This window comes from Pteropus medius, unplaced genomic scaffold (genome assembly GCF_902729225.1).
Source record: "Pteropus medius unplaced genomic scaffold, Ma_sr-lr_union100, whole genome shotgun sequence".
NCBI classification, from domain to species: Eukaryota; Metazoa; Chordata; class Mammalia; order Chiroptera; family Pteropodidae; genus Pteropus; species Pteropus medius.
Window position 1 is genome coordinate 6,576,122 of NW_024349802.1, and position 27,393 is coordinate 6,603,514.

Below are 27,393 nucleotides of genomic sequence, written 5' to 3' on the forward strand. Positions count from 1 at the left end.
AAGCAGTGAACAATAATTTCCATTTTGAACACCAAGTGTTTCTCTCCATTCATACCTCACCTCCAATTATTTCTTCCCCTTCTTTAACAGCCATGTAACATGCCACATGCAAAGCTTTTTGACTGGAGAATGTGTTACCATTATCCCAAGCCCTTTCAATTCGGTTAAGGAAGAAAGCTTTTCAGTTCCTTTTTGCAACATTATCGGCTCATCTGTAGTGGCATATTGCTATCACTAAAGCTATACTGACTAATAAACATCTTAAATTGTTCACCATAATGTCTCAAATCAAATTCCACATTCCAAAGCAAGGCTTACTTTGTTTACTAAATAATTGCAGGAAAATTATTGAAACTTGGTGTCTAATATTAAATAAATCAAGTTAAGAGGCTCTGTAAATATAGGCCCTGACCTTTGTCATTTAAATGAATCCCCAGTTGAAACTATGTTAGAAATAGGGCCTGTTTTAGGACCTCTGTTTTGTTTTAGGACTTCTGTCTTTGATCATCAGGTTTCTAAGCCGCTGTTCCCAAAGGGCTTCATTTACATTGTTTCTTAGGAAGTTACTCTATTCCCAACAAGGTGCTTTTCAGACTGCTGGGGGCTGGGACGCCTGCATTACTTGTGCCTTTGAGACAAATATCAGATAGTCTAATTGAAGATTATATAGGTAAATTAAGAAAATGAGCTAAATAAACTGGACTTTATTTTCTTAGCATTTGTTCCCCCAATGCTACTTCTTAGTTTCAATTCAACAAAAAACGGGAATTTAGATTATAGCATAGGGACTGTAAGTCAATATTACTGTAATAGTTGTGTGTCGAGCCAGACGGGTGCCAATCACATGGATCACTTCATAAATTATATAAATTATACAAAGGTATAAACATATACCTGAAACTAATATAAAAAAACTTGAAACCATAGGTAAATCTCTATATTTTTGGCCTGACTGTAATAGAACCAAGAGAATAATTGGTTATATTAAAAGAGCTAGCACAAAGCTTGTCATTCTGCACATAGTGGGAAGGCTAAAGGGGATGGCTGCAAAAGGTTTTATATTTGGATATAAGTCTCAAACGTAGCTTCTGATAATCATTACCCAAATGGTTTTTTCTTCATTACTTGGCCAATGATCATTTAGTGTTATTAGTATTTGGTATTGTTATATCACTGTTTCTCCTAAATGAAAAATCCACACTCTGGCATCGGAAACTCTGAGGAGCCTGTTACAAATTCAGATTCCTGCCCTCCACCACTATACCAGATCTACTGAATCACAATCTGGTGGGATATTTTTCCTGTGTGTGTTTTAAAACTCCCAGGAGATTACGATGTATATTAAAGCTAGGGAACCTTGATGTAGACAAAGCCAACTGGTTGCCTTATTTTTCACACTTCAACAGAGCCAGCATTGTCTTACTTCAGTGTGCCCATGAGTTGTTTTCAGTCTTATAAGGCAAACTAGGCCTTGGTATTTAAGCAAAGGTTCCTTGGAATTCTCGTACAAAGAGAAAGTTCTATTATCACATCATTTCCAAGTCCAAGAAATTTCTAATAAGCAAAATGAAAATTACAATTGAATGATAAAAATGTAACTCGATACTAAAGTTTTTCAGAGACCAGGTTAGCATTTTATTTTTCTATTCCTGACACTCATATTCATAGGGGGTGAAGAGATGATAGAACATAATAAAAATAACATACAAACACAATTCAAGAACATTTAACCAACCATCTATTGTAGTTGGTCTTTGTAAAATACATAAAGGTAAACAAACATTTATATAAATTATGCTTAACAATCCGTATATACTGTAAAACAATTGTTAAAATTCACACTAAGTTGCTAGTGCAAGCAGTGGTGTACAAAAGTGCAAACAAGGTTAGTGATGAAAAACTTATCACCAGCTTACCACTTCCACATACTCTGTATTCGGCCAAATACTGAAGGCTTCACCATGGAAAACACACTTATAGTCACTTGACTACATTCACCCCGAGTGCTCTTGCCTCAATATGGCAACTGAGTTCAGGTTAGGAGCAGCAGGGAATACAGAAACCTGTGTCAAGTTGGCCATTCTGTTGTGAGTCCTTATACTTGATAATGGAAACAATTCCAAAGACAACTTGAATGTCAAAAACTGTAGAACCGTCACCCGCTTTCACCCCCCAAAAACGTAAAGCTAAAATTAAACCTAATTTCCCCTCCCCTATTTGAAATGCATGCTAAAGAATTCATCCACTCCAGTGCAGCTTTTCCAAAAATAATAATGCACAAAAGCACTCAAAAGCCTTTCCCATTTCTGCCCTAAATCTACTTGGGGTGAGTGCACTCTGAAACAAAGTTGAGTTTGGATAAGTTTGCTTAGTTTACTTTGATTACTTTGGATTCTATTTTTTAAAAGTGTGGTCAAAGCCCTGAACAATCAATCAGTGGTATTGAATATATTAATGTTCTAAGTTATAAGGACAAAAATTAGTTGGTTCAGAACTGCACCTTCAATAGACTGTAGATTCCCTTCATACTTGGGGATTTTTTTTACCCAGGTGTGAGGGGATGCTTGTAGGGTTCCGTGGAAATTTGGTTTTAGCAAAATCCCAATTACATTACACAGGGGCACAGTCCCACATTACAAGGGTTCCTTCTTGTTTTCCCTTTTGTTGTTACAAAGCACACTGCATTTCAAAAAAACAATAATAGAAATGACCAGAAGCATCAACATGTAGCTTTGAGAATTTAGTTCTTCATTGAAGATATAGTTTTCTGAACTCATATTTATAGCATAAATATTAAAGGTTTATAGAAAATCTTTAATTCTCTATTAATTTTATATTAAGGAATTTGTATTTGCTAATCTTTTTTAATGCTTTCTTGGAGATTTTTTAAAGCTTCACCAACTTTTACATGTTTAAAATGATCCAAACAATATACTCTAAATACAATGAACACAAGATATTTTGAGAAACTTCCCTTTATATTAGCTATTCTCAGTGTACTATGGTCAAAATTTATTTGGCAATAAATCCTTGCAAACTTCAGTCATGTGACTAACAAGACTGAAATACCACCTTGAGTCACATACCAAATACAGTTTCAGAAAATGTGAACCTTTCTCCTGAAATTCTCAAGTCATGTCAACTAGAAGTACACTGTTTTTAAAGATAGAACATGTGAAAACGCTGGGTTTTGAATGTGACTGATCAAATCATTTTGCGGAAAGCAAGAAATGCTGTTATCACAGCTATTACACTATTTAATTGATTTACAAGTAGTTTATGGACTAGAAAGCACTAGAGAAGAGTGAGCCAGTTGAAAACTAAGGAAAAGAAATAATATTCCGCTTATTTGTTGCAAACCACCGTAAATTTGTACATACACAGGCACACAACACTAAAATTTAGATTGACGCTGGCAATATCTGAACTCATACCTCTTTGGCACTTAAAGATACTATAAGGTTACTTAAGCAATGAAAAATATTTTTTTCATATACAGCAGTCCTCTTATCCGTGGTTTCACTTTCTGAGGTTTCAGTTACCTGCGGTCAACCACAATCCAAAAATATTAAGAGATTCCAGAAAATAAACAGTTCATAAGTTTTATATTGCATGCCATTCTGAGTAGTGTGATGAAATCTCACACCATCCCATTCCACCCAGGACATGAATCATCCCTTTGTCCAGTGTGTCCACGCTGTGTAAACTTCCTGCCTATCAGTCACTTAGCAGGTGGCTCAACTGTGTATTGCAGTGCTTATGTTCAAGTAACCCTTATTTTACTTAATAATGATGGCCCCAAAGCACACAAGTAATGATGCCGTCATTCAGATGTGCTAAAGCCAAGCCAAGCCGTAAAGTGCTTCCTTAAAGTGAAAAGGTGCGTATGTGTATAGGAAAAAAGTTTATATAGGGTTCAGTACTATCTGTAGTTTCAGGCATCCACTGGGGGGGTCTTGGAACTTATCTCCCATGAACAAGGGGGAACCACTGTACTTTAGGAAATGTCTATGCCTCAATTTAAAAAAATGCTATACTCTCCATTCTAAAAATTCACTGATAAAGAATTAATTTAACCACTTACTCAAAAGTATAATTACAGCAGTCATTGAAATAGGTGTGGGGTTAAGAATTTTTTTTGAAATATAAAAGTGGCCTAAGGCTTTGTATTTTTAGTTTAAGATTTAAGATTTTAAAACATCTTTTGGACAGTGCCTGATTTACATGGAATCCAATGTTAACTTATATATAACAGTATTAATGATTATATCTTCATGCTTTACAGTAGGAGATACAAAATTAATCAATATCCCCAATACGACCATTACCTGCAACATACTCCACAGGTGCATACACTTACTTGCACAGGCACACAGAATAAGTTTTCCCCATGTGCTTCTACTGTTTCCTGCCGGTCTCTTGAAGGGGAACGGGGCTGTGTGTGCTCTGAGGAGCTCTCAGAGCTAGATGGTAACCCGATGGCTAGGGAACTCTGCAGGCCCATATCCCTGGAGCTGGGAGGAGAGCTGGTTGCTGCTAAGCACAGCTTCCTTTCTAGGGGTTCAGGCCATTTGAACCTTACATCATTGGGAAAATGTCCACAGTTTAGATGTGATCCATAAAGTGACTCTGTTTCTTTGATCCCAGTGTCGGAACTAGAATGAATTCTGGAGCAAGATATTTTGTACCAAAAAGCACTTTTTCCCCTCGAGAGAAACCAGTAAGCTTTTTTCTTTATACTAATTCATGAGATAATTAACTTCTCAAGTATCACAACAAATCCTAGGAAAAACCTGAAGAAAGGCATGTCCCTGTAGGTACTGAAGACAGATACCATTGAGAGGCAGTTACTTTTAATAAGGCTTAGTTCTGTTCAGTCAGGACATCAGAAGTGAGTGCTTCAGACATATCTGGAAAAATAAACCAATAGGCTGAAATGTCATTTCCTACCTTTTCCATGTTGCTACTGATGTTTCTAAGCAGGGAAGAAGCTCTTTTATTTTTGTTTAGAAGGAAGCTAAAAGTTAAATACAGAATTGCCAAATTACTAAAACCAAATATCATGTTAAGAAATGACCTTGTTAGTTTAAACTGGTAATTCCTTCCAGCAGTATTTCTCAATCCTTATCTGCTTCACATGTTACATTACTGATGACAGAAAGGACTACAGTGACTCTGATTTGACACTAGCTAGAGAAACACTAGTATTAAAGTTATTCTTGATAGAATTGGAGCAATCTAGTTTCAGTGGAATTGGTTAAGTATACTATAAAATCTTGGTTTATAAACCAAGAGAAATCTTAAGCTTGAGAGTCTTTAAAAATACATATTTGGCATTTATCCTTCATCTTATTTTACTAATCATGGGACTCTCAAAAACATGGAAAAAACTCAATTTCTTAGGAAATTAAAATGTTTTAAAAAGCTCACCAAAAAAATTTTAAGTAAGTCTATCAATGAGGCTTGCAGACACTATCACATGGTATTATATCTAAAAATAAAAGTCTTTGTGCTGTAAAGAGATAGTTGAGAGCAACTAAGAAAAACGAAAATGAAATGTAAGCATTCATTTTCTTTCTATCAAAATGTAACATGACAAAGAATGCAAAAGAGCTACAGGACAGGAGCAAAATCCCTACATGTCTCAATGACAACTGAAGCAGAACAGGCTTTTTTCCTCAGATATACAAGGCCTCTACAATGAAACTGCACAAGGTCTTACTTGTCACTTGCCCTGGGAAGTACCATGAAGTATAAAGAGACCAAGGAGTACCTCTAAATGTTGGGAGACTGGTGCCTACAACTACGTTTGGTGAAGAGGCACAGATTACAAACCAGGCACCAATAAGACGGGAGCACTTCAGAATTAGACATCTGGAATTGAGAACTAGAGAGAGGCCCATCACACCAAAAATCAACCTTGTGTTGAACCAGAAGATGTGCTTTTCTTCAGACGGCTGAGCCCACAGGGACTACAATATGGACCCTATTGGCACTAGTAATGGTAGTGTTACCAATAAAAATACACATGATTCAGAAATAAGTGTAGTATAAAGTATAACCAAGCACAACTTGTCTTCTGGTAAATGCAAAAGCCTCGAGGGACTTAAATATTATTCTAAACATTCTGAAGCAATCTCCTTTCCAAACCACCACCTCATGTATAATATTAAATACTCAAAATTTCAGAGTATACTAGCTAGATAAGACACATTCAAATGAAACATTTGCCCAACAAAGATGCCAAACATGAGGGTTTGTTTTATTGCATGACGTTTGCATAAGAAAAAATACTGAAAACTGTAAGGCATCATGCAATTATCAATAAGCTAATTATCAACTGTACACTTAGGTGGACATATAATCTAAAATTTAAAAACTAGTTCCAAAAAAGTACATAAAAATTTAACATGATGAGCTTTTAATTATGATTTATATTTATAGTTCCATGTTGTTAAAAAGTGCTTCAAATGTACTGCTGGAAAGTTGCTCTTTATAAATGGCGCTGGGGGTAATGTCAGGTTATAAACTGTAAAAACTAATTATCTTTATGGAATTAGAAAGCTAACATTGTGATAGTCAAACTTACTTGAATCAGTTTTGAATTCTCACTCAAATTAAGTTGATATAATATTAATAATCTAAAAAACATCTGTTTTCTAACCAACAAAAGTCTATTGAATTCAAGTTATGCACGTTCAGCAATCAAATCTCTGAGTAGGCCTGAATGGCGAGACCTGGACCCGATGCAGGTTGGTGTTAATCGATGTACTGTGCCATCCAGCGGAAGCCTTCTCCGTAACCTTGCCTTTTGAGCACACTGCACATGAAAACTTCTAAGGGCCGGGCATTCAGTTCTTTCAGAGATACACTGCCCTAGAAGAGAAGACAGACATCACGTTGGATGACCCCATGATGAAATAAAAACTTCAGTAGAACAAAAGGTGACTTTGATAAAGCCATAACTGTTTGGCATCCAAGTCCCCTAAACACACAGGAAGCCCCCTTTTCTTCCTCGACTTTAGGAAAGAATGGGAAGGAGGTGAACTGGTGAGGCACACAGAATGAAAATAATCTTTAACTAGGAAAGAAATTCAAGTTACCCAAACTGGCTTCACAAATGTTAAGAACGAACATTCTCTGAGCAGGTTTGTGACTAAATAAAGCTTTTCCTAAAATTAATAAGGAATTGAATTATTAAAAAGACACAGAAACAGATTAAAGACTATGTTAAGAGTCTCCTTCCATAGACTGTGGTATTTCTATACTTAGAGAGAGTATATGTAAACCAAGGAAATTGTTTGTAAAATAAGAGATTTTTCAATACTAAGGTCCCTCTCCCAAACAAATCTTGGTAGAAATGATATAAAAATAATGTATCTTAAAGCTTATTATTAACCCCAGAATGCTCCTATGCCCGAGTTTACATTTTATTTTTATTTCTGGTGAACCCAGGGCCAAAACACTGAACTAGGGGCCTAAATACACTACTGGTATGCTTAAACATTCAAGTATATTATTTGCTAGCGAATTCTGAAAATTTGTGATAAATAAAACTTTGAAAGCTTTCATTTAGTTTCCCATAAACATTACATTTTTATCACCAAGAAAAGGTCTCATTCAGTGGTAGAAAGAAAACAAGTGAGGATGTTAAAGACCCAAATGTATAAATGAGGTTTTTTTTAAATTTAAATATAGGTGGTATACAATATTATATTTGTTCCAGGTGTACAATATTAGTGATTCAATATTTTTATACCTTAAAATGAGATCACTCTACTAATTCTAATAATCATCTGTCACTATGCAAACTTATCACAGTATTATTGACTGTATTCGCTTTCATCTTTCTCACCTATCCCCCTCATCTCACTCCCCCTCTGGCAACCATCCCTTTGATCTCTGTTTCTATGAGTCTGTTTTTGTTCTGTTTGTTCATTTGTTTTTTTTAATTCCATATAGTATTTGTCCTGCTCTGACTTATTTCACTAAGAATAATTCTAAGTTCATCCATGTTGCAAATAGCAATTTCATTCCTTTTATTATTGCGTGACGTGATATTCGTGTGTGTGTGTGTGTGTGTGTGTGTGTGCGCGCGCGCCTGCGCACGCGCACCAGTTTCTTTATCCATTCATCTATCAATGGACACCGGGGATGCTTCCATATCTTGGCTATTCTAAACAACGCTGAAGTGAACAGAGGGGTGCACATGGCTCTTCTTACTGTTTTCATTTTCTTCAGATAGATACCCAGATGTGGAACCGCTGAATGATAAGGTAGATTTACTTTCAGTTTTTTGAGGCATCTCTATGCTTTTTTCCACAGTGGTTGCACCAGTTTACAATTCCACTAACAGTGCACAAGGGTTCCCTTTTCTCTACACCTCACCAACACATGTTATTTTGACCTTTTGATAATAGCCAATCTGACTGATGTGAGGTGGTATCTCATTGTGGTTTTGATATGCATTTCCCTGATTAGTGATGTTGAGTAAATGATAGTTTTTAAGCAGCACATGATAATGGGCTTGGACTATAGCTGGACAACAGTAATTTAAGAAGGTATTTCATTGTACACATGAAACTAATATATCAATTATAACTCAGTTAAAAAAAAAAGCCAGACTGTACCAATTGTACTAATAAGCATGATTACCATTAAGGGTAGTGTTGTAATAAACTATTTTAGAAGATCAAAATAAATAAATAAAATAAAAAGACATTTATAGTGCTGAATGAAATATTCACACTTGTGAAACAATTTTTTTTTCTTTTACCTTTCCTGTTGTCTGACCATATAAACCAAACATCTCTCGTAACCTCTCTTCACTGATGGCTTCAGGTCTGTCAATCTTATTCCCAAGAATCAGAATAGGCACATTAGCAATGGTTTCATCTGTCATTAGTGACTGAAACACATAACAAAATGAAAAACAAGATGTTAATATGAAGCCATCTGAAGGGCTTATTATACAAGGTACCAAATGGGTATCAAGGACTCATTCTCTATCATAATGTCAGTTTTGCTAACTTTCTTTGGCAAACATTTTAAAGTGAGCTCAATGAACCATCAGCTCAATTCTTCTTTCTCCCTAAGGCTCTTTCTGTAGATGGTCACTCTGCTTGCTCTGTGAATCAGTGAGGTAAAGTGACGAGGGCCAACACCTTGAAAATGGGCAGACATGGTTTCTAGTTCCGCTGCTTCTGAGTTGTGACATCTTAGACAAATAAGTCTCAATGAAGTTCAAAGAGAACTACCTTATGGAGTTGATTTGAGAGTTACACAATATGCACAGTGCGTGGCATAAAACAGGATCAAGAATTCCTTGAACCTGTTCCATGACCACAGACTCTACCTGGACTTTTTCACATGAACAAGTATTTGTTTGCTGGCTCTGGGCAGAGGCATTGTCAGGTCAACTTTCAGTCAAATCACGGACCTGTTCCCTCTGGGGCCCACATTTGGCACTGGCCTTGCCTACTGCTCCTGAGCCCCTTACAAAGCATCTATCTGGGGGAGGGGCGGTAAGGTAGCTATACATGGCCCTGCTCATTCCCGGAAGTGGTGACAAAGATAGCATGTTATATGATTTCCAGGTTCTAGCCAACTCCTGAAGAAACTGGCATCCTAGGATGACAAGGGACTCAAGACCAAGTCGCTACTGGCGTATAGCAGACATGAAATTTACTACAAAGGCATACTCTGCACAGAGTGAGCTCAAGTCTTTAGGAAGGAAGTCTGTGTTAGTACTTCCTCAATAGTTACTCTGCATTCTAAGTAACCACTGAGCTCCACAAATTGCCAGGAGTTAAATCAGAGACTGCAAAAAGCTGCACTCAGATACCCAGACCTCCAATTTATTTCCTCAGGCTTACCAGAGTGATTCAACTATGTTTAGTTTTAATTATTTAACTTACATCAAGTTCTTCTTTTGATTCTAACAGCCTTTCATGGTCTGCACAATCCACCAGAAATACAATGCCATTGATAGCAGGAAGGTAGTTTTTCCACACTCTTCGAGCTAATAAAAATAATCAGGAGTTAGATTTTATTTGCTGGTCAAACCTAGCAGATGCTTGATGAGACCCCAATAAGATATCAAGTGTAATTATCCCTTAGCTGCTGCTACTTGACTATGTATTCAAGATAATCTTTAACTCAATGTTGCCAAAATCTTTCCAGAAGAAATTTCAGGCTTTTCTTGATTGTGGGCAAGTCAAATACTTTACTCTGTCCTCATTTTCCCGTGTTAGAAATATAATTAATATTTGCTACCAATGGACAATGATGCATGTTCATTGGAGAACTGTTATTATTTTTATATGCAATATTCATTTTTTGACATTTCTAGATTATTAGATTTTTTTTTGCCAGTGACAAATTTGGAGTCAGTGGCAGAAGGAAATTAGTATTTATTAAAATAATAAAAGCAAACTGTTCTACTCATAATAGAAATAACAAAGTCTATGAAACCATTAGAGTAATTTTTTCCATGACATTCTTTTTTAGAGGAGAAAACAGTTTTTGAGATACCCCAGAAAAAAGTATCTTATTTTCTTTGACTTCAGTTTTAGGACATACATTAAAAACATTATAGAAATGAAGTTTCAGATAAGCTCCATTAGGTTCTAATTCTTTCTAATCATTATATTCCAGAAGTTACTTTATATTTCAAACAATTATGTCTCAAATGTGCTTTCACTAGCCATGACCACTTAAAGTCTTTTCAACTATTTGTCATATGAGGTTTTTAGAATGCCCACTCACTTGGAACTATTCTTTATTTATGAACTACTTTGTGCTGGATACTGCCAAGTCCTTTTGAGGATATAAAAAATGAACAGTATTTTAGTCCCAGAAAAGTCTGGGAGAGGAGATAAGACAGTCTTTCCAAACTTGCAGACATGTACACAAATGCACTAAGTGGCAGTATGGCTGAGAACACTCCAAGCTGGCAGCAGCTTCTCAGAAAAGGCAGCAGCACTTACACTGGGCCCTGAAGGTGGGTCACTCATGTGCAGATGGAGATGGCATGAGCAAAAGCACAGAGGTGGGAGCACATCAAGAGGGTTTGGTTTTGTTGGACTAAAGAGAACAGGAATGGGAATAGTGGGAAATAGACTTGAAAAGTAAACTGGAATCAGATCATAGAAATCCCACATGTCAGGTCAACAAGCATGGACTATAATTTGTAGAAATGAGTTAGCCACTGAAGGTTTTTCATACGGAGCAGTAACATATTCGTAACACGATTACGACAATAAGTGTGAGGTAGATTGGAACAGGGAGAGAATGGAGGCTCAATTTACTCATATGGTTTACTACCAAAAGCGATTCAGACTTAAATTGACTAGGAATATCATGAAAATCACTCTTTGCTTTTAAAGCATTTATCTGGGGGTAATAATTCCTAAATTTTAAGTCCATTCTGCCCTTCCTGGAATAGAGTGAGATTTCATGCACTGGAACATAATGGTCACATTTTTATTAAGTTGAAATAAAACAAAGCTACTATAAGAGACGGAGAATCTTACCTTGAACATGTCCACCCAGATCAAAAGTTGTAAAGGTCATGCCAGCAATGGTTAGTTCTTCCGAGGCTAAATAATAAAAAATATTTTTACAACATGCAAATCAGAAATTCATTCATGGTATATACTTCTACTTAATGTTTCATTTACTTTAATTGCAAATAAGATCAAATAAAATATTTAGGAACTGATAAAAGAATTCTTTGTTATAATTAGATATACTCCAATTCATACTGACAATCTAACACAAGTAATAGTAACATTCAATTCTAGTATTCACTACCCACCACAAACCCAACACTTATTTTTCCTTCTCTATTTCTCCTGCTAAAAATATTAATCTATTCAGACAATTTGTTGTGAATTCAAGTGACTGTTCCAACTGAATAATTTTTTTTGCAAGTCGCCTTAAAAGATACAGATGAAATAAAGAATTCTCTCATGGCTGTCATATTTTGCAGGTAACAGTCTTTAATGACTAATACAATTGTAAAAAAAAAATTTTGCCATTATTTTTCCAAATATTTTTTCTGGTCCCTACCTTCCCCTTCTGGGACCTCATAGGGTAGCTAGACAGCTTGATATTGTTCCGCAAGTCACTGAGGTGCTTTTCATTTTTTTTTTTTCCCAGTCATTTTTCTCTCTCTGTGTCATTTTATAGTTCCTATTGCATTGACTTAAGTTCACTGGTCTTTCTTTCTGCAGTACTGGCACTAATTTGCTGTTAATCCTATCCAGTGGAAATTTCATTTTGAATATTCTATTTTTTATTTCTAGAAGCTGCATTTGGATCTGTCTTATATCTTTCATTTCTCTCATTATGTTCATGTTTTCCTTAAATCCTTGAGCATATTCATAACAGCTATTTTAATATCCCTATCTGCTAATTCCATTATCTTTGTCACTGCTGGGTCTGTTTCCACTGATTGATTTTTCTCCTGGTTATGGATTATACTTTCCTGCTTCTTTGCATGTCTAGTAATTTTTTTGATTGAATGCTGGATTTTGTTGTATTCTTTTGAAGAAAGTTGGACTTTGTATTGGCAGGCAGTTAAATTGCTTGCAGATCAGTTTTTAAGTTTTGTTAGGGCAGATCTAGAGTAGCCTTTACTTTGAGGCTACTTTAACTCCATTTCTAAAGTATGATCCTTTGGAGTCTCTATCGAAAGCCCTGTGTATTCAACCAGGTCTCTCCATTCTGGCTGATGGGAACATGAACAATTCCCAGTCCCATGTGAGCTCTCAAAACTATTGGCTTACGGCTCAGATACAATTGCTTTCTCTCTAGAAATTGTTCTTTGACTGGCCATGTGGAGTTTTACCCTATGCATACACAGAATGGTATTCAGCCATGAAAATTTCTGGAGTTCTTTCTCTGCAGAGCTCCTTCCTCTCTGGTACTCTTACCCAGCAAATTCTAGTCACGTTAGCCTCCCCGATGTGGCAAGACTACTGGGTTATATTTGGGTTTCTTCCTCCTGCACTGTGGTCTGCAAATTATCTCCTGTGATAAAGTTTGAATAAAGAAGGGTTTGTTTTCCTTCTCTCAAGAATCACGGTCATGTGCTAGCTATTGCTCAATATCCGAAAACAATTCTAGTATATATTTTTGTAGTTTTCTAGTTGTTTACAGTGGGAAGGTAATTCCAGACTCTGTTACTACCTCATGGCCAAAAGCAGAAGTTCCCTACAATTACAATGAAACATTCAGTGTAATTTTTAACTATTCAGTATAACTGCTAAGGCCCCAGAGTAGTTAATCTTGTTAAAAATTCTGTATGTAGAGTGCCAACTGAATAAATAGTACAATCTGTGTTCAAAGTGTGTTCCTTTCTACAAGGAAAAGTTAATGTTTGGATGTAGTTGGCAAACTGCCTGTATGGTTATACTCCCCGTTTTATTAAAAAATCCAAGTTTGACTGATTAAGATATAGAACACTGTTAATGTCCTAGGAAGTTTCCTCTTGCCCCTTCCTAGACAATGCCCAACTCCACTCCCAGAAGCAACCAGTGATCTGATTTCCATCACCACAGGTTAGTTTTGCCTGTTCCAGAATTTCATATAAATGGCATCATACAGTATGTAATTTTTTGTGACCATCTTCTTCTACATAGTATATCACTAGTTTATTCCTCTTTCTTGTTGAGTAGAATTCAATTGTTTATCCATTATTTTTTTTGATGAACATCTGAGTTGTTTCCAGTTTTGGCTATTACAAATAAAGCTGGTACAAACATTCTTGTACAAGGATTTTGATAAATATATGTTTTCATTTCTCTTAGAAATATACCTGGCAGTGAAATTTCCAGATCACAGGGTAGATAAATGTTACTTTTGATTAATTGAAAAATATAAGTTGAAATGAATGTGAGCTGCAGGAAGGTTGAGATAGCATCTATTTTGTGCCACTGTTTTTACTCTTGGTACTTAGAACAATGACTAACATAAAGTAGGTGCTCAATAAATATTAACTGAATAAATAAGAGAGCAACATCAAAAAATTAAAAAATGACTTACACCTAATATAAGACCACTCTGTAGTGTCTTCCAATTCTGCTGTTTTTTGCAGACAATTTTATATACTCAATTTTACCATGATCATTTTTTCTTTAACAGTATTGTTCTTGTATCAGAATCTTATTTGCCAAGCCCCACTTTCTTCTCCTAATATAAAAAAAGATTTATCAATTTTATGAAATCTTCCTTTTCCAACTTCACTAATACTGTTATAGATAAAGTGGTACATTGTTTTGTTTTGTTCTCTTTCTTGTTCTTTGAATATTTACTGAACTAAAAACTATATTATCTACTTTTTGGTCCCGTTCTCAATTTTCTACTCATTATTAAGGCCACACTCATTATTTCATAATTAATCTATGGATTAACTTGTCCTTAAATTCTGTGTCTACTTGAGTCATGGTCTTTTCAGCAGTAAAAGTGAGGTCATAGTTATTTATAAGTTAGGCTTCTTTCTAATAATTTTGTGACTTCACTTTTTCAAAAGGTACCCATTACATAACCATATACACAAAATGGTATGTATTGATTGACATTCATTATTAATGCCTTTCAGGTAGTCTTTCTTAAAGCACAGTAAATTATTTTTAAATTGTTTTAAAATGTTCCTTTAATGTATCAATACATGCCCTATTTGGGGAATAATCGTATGGTCTTTATATTAGATATTGTTGAAGTTGTGAGGACTAGAAAAATAACTGGTTAAGCTGTGAGTCACCAGCAAAGTATAAGAGTATCATCTGTTCACTGAATAATGATCAAAATAGTACAGTTTTAAAATTTGAAAGAACTTTATGTAAACAAAACAATGGTGACTATTTATAGCCTAAACAATATTTGGTTGAATAGACCTTAATCATGTCATAATCCCTGAGACAATAACTTTAATTCCTCTAACTGAAGAGGGTGTAGTAAGTGCTAAGAAGATATGAGTATTATTTCAAGATCTAAATATACTCCCTGGGACTTGGGTCACTATTATTTACTATACTATTTTAAGAACAGGTCAAATCACTTGATCATAATTTATCCACCACAAAACACCCCAAAACAAAAAACCTTTTGGTTAGCACCTATGAAATGGTATCACTTGATAAAATAATAACATATAGGAGAATACACTTACTGGGATGTAACGTTGGGACATGTTGTCCAAGTCTGTCATCTTTTAGCATGTGTAGCAATGTTGTTTTTCCCGCATTATCCAATCCAAGGAATACCAATTTACCAGTTTTCTTATATAATCCTGCAGAGTGAGAGCTATGATTAGTCAAAGTGAATCTGACACAGATTTATACAAATAAAATGACCTTCAATAAAAGTATAATATTAAGTTTAGTTATTTAGATACTGTTCCTCATTATTCCAGATTTTGGATTAAAAACCACCTGTCAAACTTTTGAACTTTTAAGATTTTGTAAACTGGCCTGAATAAGCTTGGATTTCTAACCTATTTTTAATTTTGAAGAGTTATTTAAAATCTATTATGATTTGGAAATTCAAATAATTAAAAACTAAACTTTGTCAGTATCAATAAATGTGTGTGTTACCTAAACTTAGCTATAGTGCCAAAATGTGGATCCCCTTGACAATTTAACGGTAGATACTGTATTCTCTACTATACATACAAGATGTTAAATCGCTGACATCATGTATTTATTAAGCTAGATCAAAAGAAAAATTAAAGAAATTTTTCATTGAAGAAAATCAATTATTTTTGACAATAAAAATTACAGTGAGTTTTTACAGCAAAGTTAAGTTCATTGTCAAATTTCCCTGAGAATAAGGTTAAACTATTCACAAGACTGCATAAAACTAAGCAATAATGACAACAACAAATGCACGTAATTTTAGATCTATCAACCAAGAATTGATAAAGTGGTAAAAACATAAAAGACAGCATTGAGCAAATTATAGTAGACTGGCATTTACCGTGAAGTTCCATCTTGAGCTTTATTATTTTTCTTTAAAGATGTTTTTAAAAGAGTAATTTTAGGTTTACAATAAAAGTGAGAGGAAGGCACAGACTTCCCATGTATACCCTGTCCCCACACATAACAAAGCCTCCCCCATTATTAACAACACTCATAAAAATGGTACATTTTTAACCAAGGGTGAATCTCTATCGACACATCATAATCACCCAAGTTTACCTTGGGGCTCACTCTTGGTGTTTTACATACTGTATTTGAACATAGGTATAATGACATATATCTACCATTATAATATCAAAGATTATTTTAATTGCCCTAAACATCTTCTGTGCTCTGCCTATTCATCCCACCCTACCCCCACTGTCCAGCAACTGCAGATTTTATTGTCTCCATATTTTTGCCTTTTCTATAATGTCATATAGTTGATATCACATAGTATCTAGCCTTTTCAGATTGGCTTCTTTCACTTAGTAATACACATTTAAGATTCCTTCATGTCCTTTCATGGCTTGATAGCTCTTTTTTTTCGTGCTGAATAATGTTTCATTGTCTGGATGCATCATGGGTTATCCATTCACCTACTGAAGGACATTTTGGTTGCTTCCAAGTTTGGGCAATTATAAATAAAGCTGCTATAAACATCTGTGTGTAGGTTTTTGTATGGACATAAGTTTTCAGTTCTTTTGGGTAAATATCAAGGAGCACAACTGCTGGATTATATACTAAGACTATGTTTAGTTTTGTAAGAAACCACCAAATGGTATTCCAAAGTGGCTGTACAATTTTGCATTCCCACTAGCAATGAATGAAAGTTCCAGTTGCTCCACATCCTCATCAGCATTTGGTGGTGTCAGTATCTGGATTTTGGACATTTTAATAGGTGTGCGGTGGTACTGAACTTTATTTTTCATCTGTTCAATTATCTAATGCCCATTGAATTACATGAGAACAAAGGATATAGTAGCAGCTCAAAAAATATTAACTCAGTCACCAAAAAAACTTTTAAAGACATTAGGCAATTACAGATTCATGCTACTCGTTTTCTAACAAGTTCATCCAAAATAACACCTAGTTCTTTATCCACATTTAAGTTTAAGAAGTAAATCTTTTGAAATCCTAATTTTTTGATCACTTACTGGTCAACAATTCTGATTCTATAGGGAAGACTGTCTTCCATATTTACTTGAGCTGGGATACTACACTAGTCTTTTAATTATGAATTCTGAATAGTAATTTCTTTAAACATTTCTATTCTTAAAAGGTTTCTACACAGATTGTTTCTAACCAATGTAATCAATCTTCCCACCCTAACTTAAATAGTAAAAGTGTATTGGATAAGATTCCAAAAGGGAACATCTAGAACATTTAAACTTTAATCTTTAAAGTAGGTTAAACTAAATTCTTATTTTGTGGTAGGCACTGTTAAGCACCTATATATATCATTTCACTTAATCCTCAAAATACCTCTTTGAAGTAGGCATTATTATCCTCTTTTTTTACAGAAGGAAAACAAAAGCTCAGAATTAACTTGGTCAAATAGTGAAATCAGATCAGAAATGTGAACCCATGTCTGATCCGAAAGCTTTGGTTCATTTTCATTTCTCTACACTGCCTCAATGTTAGCCATATTAACCTTCTTGCTCCCAAATGTGATGCAATCTATTTTGTCTTTTCAACATAACTCAGCATAGATTCACTGTTCTATAAATTGAGAAACAGATTCCAACCTGTTACAACCCCAAATCCCAGTATAAAAAAGTTTAAAACTCCTATTTCTGACCCAGTTGTTTGTAAATATGTGACAAAATACTTTGGTCTGATGAAAAAGTTTAAGAATTATCTTAGAGGTAGTATAGAGATCTAACACTTGGCCAGCATAAAATAATGTGAAAAATTTTGTTTTCAAAACAGAAAAATAAACTCTTGGTTTTTAAAAATCTGCAAATATTAATATTCAACTAAGAAATACAGTGACAAAATTTGATCTTACATTTTTTCCTTTTAATATATAGTAAACAAAATTTATATATTTTCCAAACAAAATTTCCTTCATTATTATTCTGCTTGTGGAGAAATAAGTATTTATAAAGGAGATACCATTGCATAAGTATGGCTGTGGCCAATCTGAACCTATGTTGACCACTTTGTAATTATGTGAAATGCTTCTCTTTCTACCAGTTCACAAGATGATTACATGGAGACTAAACTTAGGGCAAAATTTGAAAATGGGAGACTAGAAATATTTTCATTAATGATTCCAATAATAAAGTTGTATATATCCCAACATAAAAGTTAATCAAAAGCTTGTTTCAGTAAAAAAAAATGTGACAAGTGTCAATAAAAGAATGAGAGGCTATGATTTTCCCTATCTTTAAAATCTATAAAAGAGAGGAAGATCACTTGCTGGATTAACAAGTCTCATTTAGAAGATTATAAACTGCTATTTTTGATATCACAGGCACTGTATGAACCATGGTTTTTTTTTTATAATAATGAAAATAATGCATTGAATTCCTATGAAGATTAAATAAGACAGAGCATGTAAAGCACTTAGGTAAACTGGCTAATAAATGGTAACTATTCCTGTTACTAATATTCCTATGAACAACCTTAAGAAGTAGGAATTATTATTGTTACTTTACAGATAAGAAAGCTAAGGCTAATGTAGAAAAAGTAATTTACCCAAGATTGCATTATTTATAACATGTTTGTATGATTTTAAAGCCTGCATCCGTAACTACTGGCATATAAAGAGGCTCTAAACAAATAAACAATTTTACATAAGTAGGCTTAAATGGATAACAATAAGAACGAACGACCAACATTACCTAAAAACTGTAGCACACTGCTGAAACCACTGTAAATCCAGTCAAATATGAAGGACATATCCAAATCTTATAAGGTCTGGAAAAAAAGCATTTTGAATTTAGTAGTCAAAATTAAACATCAATATACAATAAATGCGAAGAACATTAAATAATCCTACAACCACCTTACTTCAAAGAATTAAACACTCTTATCCAGGTTGCTCTAACCTGATTTATTCTGATGCATAAATAACAAAATGCCACTAAAATACTAAGTAGGACCATTATTTCCCCTTCAAAGTAATCAACATGAAAAAGAATTATAACAGCCAGGACTAGAAAAGATATGGTAAAAGAGGCATTGTTAGTGGTGGTGTAAATTGGTACAAATCTTTTTTCAAAATCAATTTGGCAATAATATATCTGTTGATACCATTTGACCCCAAAATTCTACTTTTATAAATGTTCTAAATATAAAAAACCGTTATATATAAAGATGTGCATCAACATGTTACATAAGAAAAATTTTGGAAATAATCCATGTTCAACAGTAAATTAAATATAGTAGTATGGCCTATGGAATATTTACCAAAACAATGGAGTGGAGGGAGGAAGTGCAGGGAGAACAGAGAAGAAAAAAGTTTATGATAATGAAATAAGTTCCAAGTCTGATTATACCCATATGGAGTAAAAACCCTTTTTCTATTTCTGTTGGTTTTTTGCAATAGTTGGTACCAAACAGTAAACTTCTGGGCTTATTATCTTTACATTTTTCAAATTTAAATCATATTACTGAATGTTAAAAAATTCTTAAATCATAGTAGAAAATTCAGAGTATAGTTCAATTCAGCATTTAATAGACTTGTGCTTGATAAACTAATAGCATTAATAATGGAAAACAAGAGAAAAAAAAAACCTCTTAAGAAAGACCACATCAGATTAACGAAGTTCATTTTCTAGAGCTGAATTAAAAACCTCAGGCCCAAAACTTGGGCCAAACCCAAAAAGTTTGAAGGGCTGTGCTATCTTTGACATTCTTTAGACAAAGTATGACACACAAACAATACTTTTTTCTTTAACCACCTCTCATTCCAGTGGGATGGATGCCAAGCTTGACATAGACGGGCCACCAAACTCAGAATTCCTAGAGGATGAGGTGTTGAGACCACATTGCCTTTAGCAGGAGACAGAAAAAAGAAACAGCTAACCTCCAGTTTGTACAGAGGCCTAGCAGTATTTACCATGAGATTCCCTGGATCCTGGCTAGCCTCTCCCCTCTTCTTTACTCTTACTTCAACTAGCATGAGCAGAATTTTGTTCTTGAAACCAGCTGATTCCTGATTAGACCGAGAGACTGGCAAAATATGAATAGTTTCGTGTGTCTGTATCACAAGCCAGAGTGATAAACAAATCTGAGACTAAATTTAGGCATCTGGTCTTTATGGTTGCTACCCGTATATAAAAGAATGAGACTACAACAGCAACATATATATACAAGAATCTAATATCTTAGAAGTTCTTATTTTATTCTAGTTGAAAATTACACCTCCTATTATCAGTCTAGGTCACGTAGAAATTGAAACTTATAGTTAGAGAAAATATACACAAGGGGCTTATCTTTTTTTTTTTAGGTACGATACATGTTTTTCAAAGAGAATATAATTTTCACTGTAGAGAATCAGATATAGTGGTGTGTTGAGATATTTTATTTAATTCAATACATGTTTTCAGAGTTCATATTATATCTAAGGTCCTCAGCTAGACACCATGGAGAATACAAATATTGATAAGTATGGCTCTGTCTCTCAAAAAAGGTTAGAGTCTAGTGTGATGTTAGTCTACACCAATGTGATTTAACTGAAAAATGTTAAAATTGAATAGGATATTATCTAGGGTGATAACAACTTACCCTATAGTTTCAAGACTTATACAAACACAAAGAAAAAAACGCCTATATTATAAATCATAAACTATTAGATTAATGATCACAAGAGCATAAAAACAGAATAATAAAAATAATGTAACAGGAGAGGGATAGTATGTTCATGAGTCCTGCTTGTCTCTACATCCAAAGTCCTATTCACATAGTTCTAAGGTGACAAGGTGCAGCTAAGGAACAGTTTCTTGGAGATTAAGAGTTTGCTAAAAGGTTGTGAAGGTTATACATGTGCAGAGATGTGAAGCTGAATGCGTACAGCAAAAAGTCAGGTATTGTTAGATGATATGACTGGGATTAGGGAACTGCAAACAGAGTAAAACTCAATGGCTGATAATTAGTGAAGTAGGAGCCAGAGTGATAAATCTGAGACTAAATTTAGGCATCTAGTCTTCATGGTTGCTACCCATATGTACAGACATAAGAAAAAAATACTGTTTCAGTCTTTCAATTTCATAAAGCAAAGCAAAACAAACAAAAGCAGCTGCCATTCGCTGAACTCATAAGCGTTATGGTCTAGGGGTTAAGAGAAGGCGCTCTGGAGCCAAGACTTTCCCACTTACTATCTACCTTAGGCAAGTAACTTCACTTTCCTCACTTATAATGATAATAGTAGCAACTTAATGAGGATAATAGTAGCAACTTAAGACAGCTATTGTGAAGATTAAATAAATTAATACACACAAAGCACATGGCGTAAGCATTCAATATTAGCTGCTATTATTATTTCTTCTACTATATGGTCCACAGTACTAGGAACTTTATATATATCAACACTAACTACTCCAACAACCTTTCAAAGTAAATATAGTTCCCATTTTACAGGAGAAAATGAAGCTACAATAACTAAAACTCAATTATTAGTGATTGGCACATGTAAGTTTCAAACCTGAGTCTTTCTGATTTACATGTCCATGTCCTTTCCCTTACATTGCAGTGGCTCTCTAAAGCTTTATAAGTTTTAAAGGTTTATATTTGTTTAAATGATTATGTATCATTTTGAAATCACTCCAGCTCACAACTTTGACATGTAATTCTTTCTTCTCTCTCGCATCCTACATTTATTCATTCCCCAATTCTATCGATTTATGTAGTGAAATCTCAAATTTTCTTTGATTTTTACGAGACGCCTAGTTAAGAACATTATGTCACATTCCTAAACTACTATCTTAACTTCAAAGTTTGTTTCTACCCATTGTACGTGCCCTCCAGAACGGTTTCATCAAAATGTCATCTTGGACTTGACTTGTTGCACAGTCAGGGTGACTATGACTCCCAATTTGCTGGGGAGTCTCAGAAGTTATCTCAGTGCAATTATTAGTACTGCTTCCTTTCACTCTCAAAAGGGTCCTGATTTAGGTGTGAGATTATGTGGCCATCCTATACACGTGGATAAAGAGCCACTGGAAGTTTGTGAGCTGAGAAATGATTCAATCAAACTGTTAGTCCAGTATTCCAGAACCTCCACTAGCTACTTTTCCAAGCTTAATACATATTACCCCCACCCCCCACTTGTAGCTTTCCCTGGGTCAAAGTAAACTGCTTGCCATTCACTGCTGGTGACCTATATTTTACCATCTTAAAACCTCTACCCATTCTCCTTCCCAACATCAGAACGATCGCCTGCCATCTCTGCCTAACGTCCTCCTGCCTCAAGCACCAGCTAAATACTATGGAAAAAATGAGTTCTCATTGGTCTTTAAGGGACAGATAGGGGTAAAGAACCAACAGAACTTGGGAAGGATAAAACAAGAAAAGACAGTAGCAACAGTGGAAAGGAAAGGAGTTAGCCCCATCAAGTACAGCGAAAGAGATGTCACGGCTGGCTTTAGTGACAAGGAGACAACTGTTGAGAGCATGAGCACCCTGCAGTTTGCACAGTAGTACAGGAGAGCCTAAGGCCAACACTCAAAGCACAAGGGGGCCTGTCTCCATGATTCATTAACTATGCGACCTTGAACAAGTTACAAGTTTCTTCTGCAGAATCTTTCAGGGTATTGTAAAGATCAAATGAGATAAAATGCACAAAATATTTAAAATATGGTTGTTATTACTAGTGAGAAGTGAATGGGACAGGAGACTAATAGGTGGAGGCAGTCAGGAGAGATTTCTCTTTCAAAAAGATTTTATTCTTAAGGGTGAGATGAGTATGTTGATAAACGGAAGGGATAGAGCTAGTGGAAAGGAGAGGTTAAAGATGAAGAAGTTAACCAAAAAGGGGCAAACTTTCAAGAGGAGCCTGGGCTGAGAGCACATCTCTTCCTCCAAGATTAGAAGAAAAGAGAGCCAGGAATCTGACTCCAAAAGTAAGAAATGTAGAGAAATTCCGAAAAGAGTGAGGATTAGAATAGTTACTGTGTGGGAAAAGCTCAAGTTAAAAGATCATTAAAAAGAGCCAAGTGCTTGGCTGGGGTTGAAAAACATTCACAGCAGTGGCAAGGATAGGACTAAAAAAAGAGAAGGGGAATAGGAAATTGAGTACTAGTGAGAGAGGTTGAAGCAATCCGATCAGAAGTTCAGGCTGAGTGGACAGTTATAAAGGCAAGCAGTAAATGGCGGTGGGGTGAGGATCACAGGCAGGCTTCTCACAATATAGAACTGGGAGAAGAAGGGGAAAGTCTGTAGTGCAAAAGCTGACAGATGTAGTAAAAAAGTAAGAGAAGTGAAAGGTGCACGGAACTTTGCCAGCAAAGTGGAGGAGAATTAGAGAGGATTGGATCTTGGTGGTGGCAAGCTCCAAGGCCTGGCTCTGGCAGACAGCTGAAGAGAAATGGAGGTGAAGGACATGGGAAGCCGAACTGTAGGATATATTATCTACACTGGCAGACAGTGGAATCACCTAGAAGAATGGAGGGCCTTGCTATAGTAAGCAAGACTAAATCAAGTAGCAAAGTCCTCACTCAAGATGACTGTTGGTAGGTGAGAGATATGACTAATGAAAGATAGAATGAGGTCAACCTTGAAGGAAAAAGGATTTTTTTGCATAAGGATGGTACCAATTTGCTGCTGTAACATTTGTCCCACGAGAAATAATCTAATAACGTCTACAGGGAAACTCTGATTTAGTAGATAAATGAGATATTTATATTTCTATAAAGTTGTGGTTTCTAAGAACTTTAAAACAAGCTACGAGTCATTAGTCATTTTAAAGTAGAGATAAAAATGCCTAAGAATAAAAGTTACTTAGCCACAAACAGATACCTGAGCCCTGAGAACAGGTTACACAACACCATGAACACCCTATTAAGACATGTGAAGAGCAAAGGTCAAGAACAGGGAAACATATACACGTCAGCAGATTTATTTATTACACAAACACCAAACAGAATAAATCCCTATGCAGATTAGAAACGTGATCTACTCAAGTAACATGAAAACCAGTGCAAAGGGTGTAATAGAAGAGAATCTCTTAGATTACAAATAACTTCTTATAGCCTTGTTCCATTAAACCTCTATGGATGATTCCATTTATATGAAATGTCCAGAATAGGCAATCCTTAGAATAAGTAGATTAGTGGTTGTCAAACAGGAAGGGAAGGAGAAACCAGGAGTGACTGTTAATGGGCACAGGGTTTCTTTTTGGGGGGATGAAAATGTTCTGGAATTGGATAGTGGTGATAGTTGCACAACACTCTGAATATACTAAAAACACAGAATTGTATTTATAAGATAAAGTTTATAGTATGTGAAGTAAATCTCGATAATGCTATTATAAAAAAATTAAAGTCAAACTAAACAATTTACATGGGCTTTTAATAGTTACAACAAATTTATATAAGTAATTAAGCAGAACCAGTTAGGTATGAACTTTAAAAAAATATACATAAGAAAAAAATACATATAATATGACATAATAAAATACTCCAAAAAATACTGCTGATTGAAAATTAAAGCTATGATAGTACAAAGAGGCAAATACAACATCAGAATAGGATTATAGACTCAATACATTAATAACTTTGGAAAGTAAAGGATGGAAGAGATGTAGTGAAATGGATAGAGTACCTGTTCTAGAATTTAAAAAATATGATTTAATATGATTCATTTGAAACACTATTATTTCATTCAGAGAAAGCCAATTTCTCTGAGCTCCAGTTTCATCCTACATATAATGAGAATACCATTTGCCTCACAGAGTTGTAAGAATCAATAAATATGATAATGTACCTGAAAACACCTTAAATACTATACAAGATGGTATTAATTCATTCAGACTAAATTAATTGAAATTCAGTGCACACAACTTTAAATGTCAATGTTCAAATTAACTTCAATATTAATAACTTCTAATATGAAAAAGGTTTTAATGATACTCTGATTTTACTTTAAATATTAATAACACCATCATTGATTGTCACCAGAAAGGCACTAGACTAGTTTCTTTCAATTCCAAGTAAAACAATTTCACTAGAAGTGGTTAATCATAATTTTCTACTTAATTGTGTCAGGTTTATGATTAAAATATATTTTAAAAATCCATGAGTATACTATCTGTAAGCTAATTTAGGAATTACATACACCTCTCTCTTGAATTCAAATAGTACTACATATATAAAAAAGGCCAAACTCTGACCATGTTTTGTAGAATTTCAGCCTTATGCATCACTAAGGAGGGACAGTTAAAATGTTGAATGTTTCAAGCCAATGCTGCTTTACAAATATTTTCCCCTAAAATTGTTAGATTTTCTTCTTATAGTCTTTAAAGTTTTGAAACAGTGATGCAAATTAAAAACTCAAGAAAACATTCTAGGATTGAATGCATACCAATCATAAAAAACGGAACAAGACCTTTTGGTTCATGTAATCAACAAAAAGTATATACTCAAGTTTCCTGTAGGAAAAGAGATTTTCGATTGAAAGAACGTTAAATCTGTGACAAATATAAATAGGATTTTTTTTGAGAAAACAGAAAAAAAAATTATTACGAAAAAGTTATTTGTGAGTCTGACTACTGAACTTGCCGATACCAAATTAAGAAAATGAAAATCAACATAATGACAAATTCAATTCTCATAATACTCTTAATTAAAAATTGTTCTAAAAGCTATACACAAGGAAGAGAAACTTTTCAACACTGATTTTAAAATTATTTGCTTAGTAATTTTAGCAGAGAAATCATTTAAATGAGTTTCGGCCACGTGTACTTAAAGAAAAGGGTGGAGAAATGACTCATTACTATAGAATTCTGATTTGCAAGCTTCAAATGATGTGGCAGTGATTTTTATTTCTGAGAGCCTAATCTTTTATCTCAATTTTCTGATTGAAGTGCAAAGAAAGGAAGGTTAAAATGTACCTTATTTAAACTGCTAATCTTCATAATTACTGACAACACTTGTCTAACATTTCTAAAACAAAGGCAACACCTTCTCTGCAAACTCAGAAAAAGCCAGTAAACTATAATCTTAAATTTCAAAATATTTTGTTAACGAATGCAAATACACTAAACAATATCAGGCGTACACATTGCTTCGATATATCAGCACCAATTATTGACAAATTGTAAATTTTCCTTTATCCCTCATCTGTAAAATAGAGATGATACTTACTACCTTCCTTAGTGGGTTGTTGTGAGCATAGCTAGCGCCTTACTCATAGTAGTCAATAAATGTTCCTTTCCTTTCATTTGTTCAATGAGACTTACTCTTAACTGGTATTTGACCCTGAACATAGGATATTCTTCAAAGTAAGACCCGTGGTAATACTATAGAGCTTGATAAAGAACATGCAAATATATTAGGTTTAATTTTTCAAGATAAAAGGATCTCTTCATTTTGCCCAATGTACCAAATATCTTAAACTCCTGATGAGTTTGGTTCTCCAACGATGTCAGAGTTTTCGTGTTGTCAAAACAAATTTCTACCTTGTTGGAAAATCTTGGAACAATTTATAAATCATTACAGTTTTCCCCCAATAGTGTATCTTTTTCTTACTCAAGTGGGACTATGGCAAAACATTAACTACTACTAGTAAAGAAGCTTAATCTGCCCCTATACTAATTGAAAGAGATAAAAACAACACGCCGCGACAGTCTCTTGCGCTGTCAGAGATTCTCCCAGCCTTCGCCTTAGCAGGTGAGGAAACTGAGGCCAAGGGGAAGAAAGGGCCTGCTTGCAGTTTAGAGTCATCTCGTTCTTTCCTGAAATAACCCACTGTTTGAGAGCAGTAGTGTTTTGTCCAAAGAACCATCACAGAAGTCCCTGCGTTTCAGGAAAGGAACCCATCCTGCCTCGCGCCTGATTCCAGCGCGGAAAACAGGCGCCCCTTCCTCGCCCGGCCGCAGGCAGGGACTCGGGTGAGTGCTAGGCCCCAAAAGTTCGCCTTCCCGGTGTCCACAGCTGCCGCCCTCCCGTTGTCCCAGGAGAATTGGCCATCCCTCACCTGCGATTGGAGAGAACACAATTCTTTGCTTGGTGTCGGCCCTATACCCTCCAAGACCGAACTGCAAGATACGATGGCTGCCGCGGACCCAGCTCGCATCAAATCCTTCCGGCCGGCGGGTGCTTCACTCCCGACTGTCCGGAGGACTGTAAGGCCGTGCGCCCCAAGTTCCGCCTCCTTGGAGTTCTGCAGCCAATCCCCCGGCTGAGCGCTCTTGCTGGCCTTCCCACAGCCGCACCAAGGGGCTTCAGGAGCTCCAAAGGGCTTCAGGAGCCGGCAAGCCTAGGGA

At 35.2% G+C, this 27,393-nt stretch overlaps 1 protein-coding gene across 1 annotated transcript; it reads right to left on the reverse strand.

The window, feature by feature from the left end:
- Positions 1-1,611: 1,611 nt before the first annotated feature.
- SAR1B (secretion associated Ras related GTPase 1B) lies at positions 1,612-27,263 on the reverse strand. The gene is made up of 7 exons (XM_039836046.1): positions 27,105-27,263; positions 18,812-18,887; positions 15,176-15,295; positions 11,535-11,600; positions 9,918-10,021; positions 8,777-8,908; positions 1,612-6,876 (listed from the first exon to the last, which is right to left on the reverse strand). Exons 2-7 carry the CDS (start codon positions 18,867-18,869, stop codon positions 6,760-6,762), a joined length of 597 nt encoding a protein of 198 aa, XP_039691980.1. The 5' UTR covers positions 18,870-18,887; positions 27,105-27,263; the 3' UTR covers positions 1,612-6,759.
- Positions 27,264-27,393: the final 130 nt, after the last annotated feature.